General features: G+C 41.0%; 1 protein-coding gene across 1 annotated transcript; it reads right to left on the bottom strand.

Annotated features, from left to right (window-relative positions):
- Window positions 1–5,534: 5,534 nt before the first annotated feature.
- Window positions 5,535–7,998, bottom strand: KCNF1 (potassium voltage-gated channel modifier subfamily F member 1). Its single transcript, XM_077488788.1, has one exon. It carries the CDS (start codon window positions 7,329–7,331, stop codon window positions 5,883–5,885), a length of 1,449 nt encoding a protein of 482 aa, XP_077344914.1. The 5' UTR covers window positions 7,332–7,998; the 3' UTR covers window positions 5,535–5,882.
- Window positions 7,999–8,261: the final 263 nt, after the last annotated feature.

Raw genomic sequence — 8,261 nt, 5'->3', positions numbered from 1 at the left:
TGGTGGTAAAACTCTGTCCATAAACATACCAGATTTAGTATATAAAAAATATAAAGGTGTATAATATATATCTGGTCTGATTCCACAGAGTATTGAAAGAGTTGAGTGTTCCCTACTCTGTCTTCAGCATTTTGTACTTGGAATAATGTACTATAAAATTACAGTCGGCCCACTTAATCCAGCAGACACTTCATGCTTTGCCTTCGTAGCCCAAGAGGCTTCTTCTTGCTGTAATTGACAATGAACTGCTCAATTCCTCTGCTACATATAATGCATTACACGTATCAAAGATCTCACTGTAACAATGATTATCCTGTACATCTCATGAAAATTTCAACTGGACCTCCTAGCAGATACATTTTAAAGCAAGGCAATAGATGTACTATCATTGTAAATAGCATTCATGGGGGTATAATTATAGAGCAGTGAATGATGCAGTGTTTGCTGCCTTTTTGCCATGCAGTGTGTGTAAGAAGATTCATTAGATTTACAAAACATATTTGCCATGTTCATTTGTCTAATCAACTCGTATTCACTGCAGAAGACCTGAAACTTTTGGTCTGGAATGCATTATCCTCTAAGTATACTGTCAAAGAGCAACATCACTAGTAGATCCACAGGCATGCATGATGTGCGTGCATAAAGTGATGACATCAATATCCAAAAACTCAAACTGACATTTCAGCACCAGCTGACATCCTCAGGGACCAACCAACCAGCCCTTTCATGGTAGGGACAAAAAAAGGACAAAAGAGCTACCTTTTTTGCCATATAATGTCTGTATGAAGATTCACCACAATTTCCACATAAATGTGGTAAACATATTCAGCATGCTCATTTGCCTTGTTGAGGTATTTTTTCGTCACTGTTTGTCTATTCGCCAAGGTAGGGACTTGGAACCTTTGGCTTGGAAGGCAAACACAACCACCTAAGGAATAGAAATACTGCATCACTTAAAGCATAGAAATCTTCTTATACTTAGAATGTCTTCTTATCCACACTGTGACTTCCACCCTATACAGTATATAGATAAGCAGCTCACCAAATTATAAGACCACAACAATTAAGAGGCCAAATGCACATAATTAGGTGGATTTACTAAAACTGGAGAGTGCATAATCTGGAGCAGCTCTGCATAGCAACCAATCGGCTTCCAGGTTGTTTGTTTTTTGTCAGAGCTGAACATGCTGAAGTTAGAAGCGGATTGGCTATCATGCACAACTGAACCAAATTTTGCACGATCCAGTTTTTGTAAGTCAACCTCAATGTGTTAATTCCCAAAGAAACATAAGGTGCAGCAAGATACGTGAAACGTAACCCCTTGGCGCCAGTAGCACCTGGTCCTTGGCACCAAGGGGCTACATATTTGCGTGAATTGCAGTCTAAACAGCTGTGCCAAGAGAGCACGCGGTGCCCAACCGAAAGCTTCCGACAGCTGCTTGTGACCAGGAGTTTTTGGAATACATAGGCACGTGACAGCCAATCACTTGTTCTTAAGCCCCACCCCGCCTCCCGGCATCATAAATCTCTTAAGGGGCCAGGAGGCGCCGACGTGAAAAGGTTAATAAATGAATCTGCACCGCCAGCACTCTGTGCAATTTAAGACTTACCATTGGGATGGGCCTCACTGGAGGTCATCTGTACTTTAGCATGGTAAAATACCCATACAGCATAATCCAAGACCACACACGTCACCACTCTCCAGATTGTGATATCAGATGTGATCTAAGCTATCCCCAAAATAAAATAGAAATTCTCCACATACATCGTTCAAAGCAATATATTAAAAAAATGAAACACTCAAACCATTGACAAAAAGTCCACCATATAAATAAAACGTATGAAACATATGAAAAAACTTGTGCATAATATCCACTAAATATACTGTCAAGCAGCTACGCCACTGATAGAGAGATAGATAGATGCATGCGCATTTGCATAGCATGCATGCGTAACATAATGACATCATTCTGTAACAGCTCTATCCAATGTGTTTCATTACCAACTGATGTCCTCATGGGCTAACCAAGTACCCCTTTCATTTTAGGGACAAAATAGACAAGAGCATTTCCTTTTTGTCGTACATTGTCCTTGGGAAGATTCTCTGCATTTACAAAACATTCAGCATGCTCATGCTTAAGTCATATTCAATACCATTTGCCTATTCACCAATGCAAGGGAGAACCTAGAACCTTACCCTGGAGGGTAAACACAACCAACTAGCCCTTGCATGGTAGGCACAGGTTTTTGTGGGCTAAAGCAGGGCTCACAATTTCAGGCCCTGAGCTCCTTGCTAGCCAGCAGTGGCGGCCTGTCCATAAGGGGTGCAGGGGCGCCGGCCCCCAATCTGTGTGTGTCCAGCCCCTAATCTCCATTCAGGGCGCCAGACACAGAGTTCTACAGGTGGGTTTTTTTTGTTTTTTTTTGTGAAGCATGTGATTAGAGCCGGAGACTTAAAAAAAGGTGGGCACTGTACACATTATTACTACCTTGTTAACCCTTTAACGTTCTAAGTGTAGTACACACTACTATTTTTTTTTTACTAAGTCTACCAAACGGTGGAGCAGAACGTTAAAGGGTTAAGTAAATATTTGAAATCTATATTAAATATAGCATTAAAAAAATGAAAAACAATGAATGATACTTTTGCTGATATGAGATGCAGAGAGACTTACAGCAGAGCACAGCACTGGACAGGGGAGCGGGAGCTGCCAAAGTTAAAGTGGAAGTAAACCCTCCTATCGTTTTCAGTCAAGGAAGCTGCCATCTTGGCCTCCGTTTAATCTTTAACTACCATGAAGCTGCACATGTGATCAGTTATGACACCAGCCATTGGATAGTTTGACAGTTTGGTTGAGAATACAACCAATGTGACAATTAGATTTCCGGCATGCCGGGAATGTAACTGTTTTTTCAAACTGTTAGATCGATGGGTTTACTTCCGCTTTAACTTTTCCGAGCAGCTCAAGCAGCCAATCACCAGTCTGTTAATAGAAAAAGTAAATTTTGGCAGTTCCTGCCCCCACCTCATCTAGTTCTTTGCCAACTCCTGCTGTATGAATGAATGAATAAAATACTTGTATAGCGCACAATGCGAACTGAATCGCCTCTAGGCGCTGTGGCGAGCTTTGATCTTCTGCTAAAAGAGGAAGGTCTTGAGTTTTTTCCTAAAAGCCAGGTGATTTTCTTCCAGGCGGATGTTGATTGGTAGAGCATTCCATAGCCGAGGCCCTGGCCAGGTATGCCAGGTCCCACTAAGACAATGACAGGGGGTGGAGGCTGGGAGGAGAATCGGTTCCCATTGAAACCCGCCTTCCAACTCCCCCTTTCAATGCAGCTTCACACTCGCGCCCAGCTTATTTTCACTCACCTAATTTGAGCAGATGAGCGGAAATTTTGAGGGCTGAGCTAAAATGAATGTGGTGCTGTAGTGATTGCTCAGCCTGGGGAAGGTTGGTTAGGCAGAGCAGATAAGGATTTATATTAACAGTAAAGAAATCGGTATCAGGGAGCTATCCTACTGACTGCAAGTTTTGTGCTGATTTTTTCGTTTGTGATTTTGGCTCCTTTAATTCCTCCATGACACATGGGAAACATGGGAAAACAGTTGACACATTATTTTTTTATAAAAATTCCTGAAATGTTATACTGGGCAGATTTCTAGAGCTGTAACAAAACTAATTATCCCACTGCCCTACCTAAGAACGCTTTAGCGTATGCTTGTCAAAGCATACAAATATGGAGGCTGCCATTCCTCACCTAATTCTAAAAATCCTAGCTGCCTGGCTGTGCCCCGTTTCAATACTTTTGAAGAAGTATTAAATCAAAACAAGCCTATGTCAAATAAAAGTACGAGCACCAGTGTGACAAATAGGTAGCTAGTTAATATTTTCAGCAGAAGACCTCAGCAATGACAGCATGCATATTTCTTTCAAAATAGGTTTCCTTAATTAATGTAAAGAGTATCAAGGAATTATAAGTGAAAATATTTTTTTTTATTAAAAATATATTTTTTAAATAAATATTATACCTAACTTCATGACTGATTTCTAATCTACTATGGTCTAAATTCTTGTAGCATAAAATTTACTTATGCTAACATGTACTTATAACAAGTCCAGCTCCACCCAAAATGGTATTTCAGCCTTTTGTAGGTATAGATGAGTTGAACTCTAAATCCCACAGAGACTGGGGGGGGGGGGGGGGGGGGCTGCAGTACTCTATGTCCCCATCCTCAGCTATAAAAACGTAATCAATGTGTCTTTTTTTCTCATCGAGAGATTCTAGATTTTTTATTTCTACATTATGACAATATTGTTAGAGGAGGAAGACACCATGATTTGTCAGTCCAATGATAATAGCAGCTGAGAAGAACTGTGAGTTCTGGTGGGGCAGACACTCAGGTTTAAACTAGAATTCTGCATGAACATATTGAGGAGAAAATGTTCATCACTGATATGTTGCTTTGCTCATGTACCTGCCTATGATTCAGCATTGACGTAAAATTGAAACATCAGTGTTGGGTGGGATTTACTTTTGATAAAGCAAACTGCAATCTATACAGCAAAGTAACTCATAGCAACCAGTCAACAAATATTACCTATTGTTCTCACTACTTTACACTAATAAATAATTGACCCTGCTCCTTGGAAAATGTATATTTTTTTTATCTATGATAGCTTCTTCTTAGTAATTGTTTTGGATCTAAAATCATATTAAAGAATTTTAATATCCTGCATATTGTTAATTTGTAAAAATCCTCAAATTGAAATAATTTATCATCTGGATTATACAGTATATGTTAGAAGAACCCTTCTTGTCTCCTTAGATATGCACCACTCCAATATTCTCATTTTGCTAGCATTGCGTCTAAATTTAATGTATGGTTGGCCTTATTGGTTAATGCAACCCTGAAGGGAGATGATTGTGTGCACAAGAGATGGTAGGAGTTAATTGGGCACATTTTAAAGTCTATGTGTAAGTGCATCTTTATTAAAAATAATCAGATAAAGATGTGCAGTTCCTATGCTGTAAACACAAATTTATATGTATGTATATATGTCAACTAAATTGCTTATATTTTTCTGATTTGCATAAAAGTGCATTTTAACAGCAGTGTTCTATGCATTTCTAGCTTTATATGAAAAAATATTGTCTGAGTCCATATTGGTAATCATCATTCAATTTGATGTCATTATTCCAATAATAATTATAGATGTCTGCTACTTGTTAGTGGAAATGCCATTAAAATTCATGAAAGAACTGCATTTGCCATTACCCTATATACTAAGTAAAACATCTCTGTGGTATATCACCCTTTTACTTAATAAAGAAAACTGCATACCATAATATATTACTTTCAAAATGAATCACCTTTTAGAATATTGTTGCTATTAAAGCATGTAACAGTCAATTTCTTCAGACTACATGTCACATCTTGTGTTCTATGGAACATTGAAGGAAACAGAGACTCTTAAGCGAACCTTTTTATCCAAGTCATTACTAGGGCTTTCATAATAAAAGAAAAACATTCATTGAATTGTTTTAATTTATTACTATGTAAACATGAATATGGCACCATTTAAGTACTGTATGAAATATTTTGAGGCTCATAAGTAATGCTGGCTTTTTGCCAATTGTTTTAAGTTTATATCACAGACAGGTTTGTACATACCACGTAACTGGCACATAGGAGATGTTCAAGAGTCCATTTTACAGCACAGAACCTTATGTTCTATTTTAATAGCAACACACGACATACATACTAAATAGATGTCTTCAAAAGCAACCTACTGCTAATAGGTAGGTGCAGATGTTGCGGCAATGTACTGTAGTTACTAAGCACTATGGGATGTTAGGAGTGCTAAGTAGCATCTGAGATTTTACTTGCAGCTCTGAAGTCTTGTTCTGTAATGTTTCTCCTTTGATAAGGCAGGGATGAATGTGTCACTATGGGAGCCTTTAAGGTGGCTCCACATATACATGTCCTCAGAACCTCCAGTGTCACGTCTGAACCCTCTGAGGTCACGACCTCCAGAGTGCAGTTCCATCAGCTCTAGTTCATGCTTGGTGGCGGTCTCTAAAACCCTCTGCTTGTTGTAATACTTTACAAAATTGTTGATAATAGGGTGAATTGGGAGGGCAATAGCGATTACTCCACAAAGAAAACTTGTGGCTGCGTTTAGTTTGCCTAGAGTGGTTTTGGGATATATGTCACCATAGCCCACTGTGGTCATGGTGATGATGGCCCACCAGAAAGACTGAGGGATGCTTTTAAACAAGGTATCTGGGTGACTCTGTTCCATGGTGTACCCCAGGGCTGAAAATACAAAGATCCCCACTGCAAGGTACATCAAGAGTAGACCCAACTCCTTAAAACTGCTCTTGAGGGCATAGGTTAGGGTCTGCAGCCCAGAGGAATGGCGGGCCAGCTTAAAAATCCTGGCAATCCTCATGATTCTGAGGGCTTGGACAGCCTGTTGGACATTAGTCAACTCCATCATGCGTGCCCCTAGATGGGTCAGAGTAAGGCTGACATAGAATGGGAGGATGGCCAGCACGTCAATGATATTCATAAAGGAAAAAGTAAAGTGTAATTTGTTGGGGGAAGACAAGAGTCTTAAAAGATATTCCAGGGTAAACCAGCCAATGCATGCTGTCTCTATGTTGTCTAGAACAGGGTGCTCTACATGGTTCCCTTCTGCATCTTCCACCTGCATTTCAGGAATGGTCCCTACACACATTACCACTGATGAAGTCAGGATGAATAGGAAGGAGAGCACAGCTGTGACCCTGGCAGGAAAAGAGGATTCTGGTTTCTCCATGAACTTCCAGACATATTTCTGAAACCTCTTCCAGCGGCTCTCGGTTGTGTCAACTCCTAGGTCATCCAGAATGGTCTGTACCCTCTTAGCTATCTCCTCCAGTTCCTCCTTTTTTTCACTTAGATGGCTCTTACAGCACTCATCCAGAAAAGACAAGTCCACTTTCCAGAACTCCATCTCGTTCTTAAAACAAATGGGACATATCCCCTTCTTCATGTGGACCTCTCCATAGTAATACACCTCCATTATACATTTGAAGGCATCAGGGTCTCTGTCAAAGTAAAATTCCCTCTTCCCAGGGTCATAGTCATCACACAAAGAGAAGATGGCATCATAACCTCCTGCCAAGCAGCTGACCAACTCTGCCAGTCTGGTTTCTGGGTACCTGTTTAGGATGTCTCCATAGAGGATCTGCCTGATGCCTCCAACATTGACTATGATCTCTACCTCCTCACTGCATTCTGACCCGTTCCTGCTCAGCTCCTCAAAGCTGGAGCCCATCATCATCTTGTGGGTTTAAAAGAAGATCAGCGATCCAAGAAGTTCCCAGTATGTAAGAATTCTTCTATGCCCTCAAGCACTTTGTATGGGAAAATGTGGGTTACATCGCTCAAAAGCCTCCACAATGCACGATTCCCAGCCAGAAATCAGATGGGAATATTATGGAATATTACACAGAATGTTCATTCATTAGGTGCTTCTCTCTCCCCAGGGCTCATCTCCTCTCCAGCGATTCCATAGACACGAGGGCTGCTGCTACAAGTGCTATCCCAGCTCTCTTCTCCTCCAGCAACGAAGGGTGCAGATAGGATTTCATTGAGAGATGCAGTCACCCATCAACATGGTGCTCCCTGGAGGATAGAAGAGGCCATTGAGGAGAAGGCAGCGATGTGCGATGACAGCGGAGGAGGCTGGCAGGGTCCGATCTCATGTCACAGCTTTCCTCCGGACACTGTGCACTGTGCACACGGGCAAACTTGTGCTGCCTTTTCCAGGGCTGAGCAGGAATCCCGGAGTGACGTCACACACCTTTAATAAGGCTTCCCCCCTTCCTGGGGACACCAAGGGGACAGCTCCGCACAGGGGACCACACAGGACTGCATGTGACAACTGCCACTGGGTTCCCTTTAACTGAACTGTAACTTGCATTAGCTATGCAGACAGATCAGCTGTAAGCACTGAATTGGGAGCATGGGAGGGAGAGAGGGAGGACAGGGAGAATACCAATGTAAAGTTTAGTTCGCTAATTTACTGTCAATGCCATACTGGATTCTTTATAATTTAAGGAGAAGGAGGGTAAAATTGGGAAAGAGAGAGGCAAGTAAAGATATATAGAGAGATCTGGGCACTGTGTGCAATATGTCAGCACAATACACATATGTATTGGAAATATATTCTTTAAGGAAGTCGAAATTGGGAAAGAGAGGCAGATAAATA

Source organism: Lithobates pipiens, unplaced genomic scaffold, assembly GCF_037356315.1.
Source record: "Lithobates pipiens isolate NorthernLeopardFrog02 unplaced genomic scaffold, aLitPip1_a1.2 Scaffold_18, whole genome shotgun sequence".
NCBI lineage: Eukaryota > Metazoa > Chordata > Amphibia > Anura > Ranidae > Lithobates > Lithobates pipiens.
Note: the sequence above shows the minus strand (reverse complement) of the source record. Positions and strands in the feature narration are given on the sequence as shown.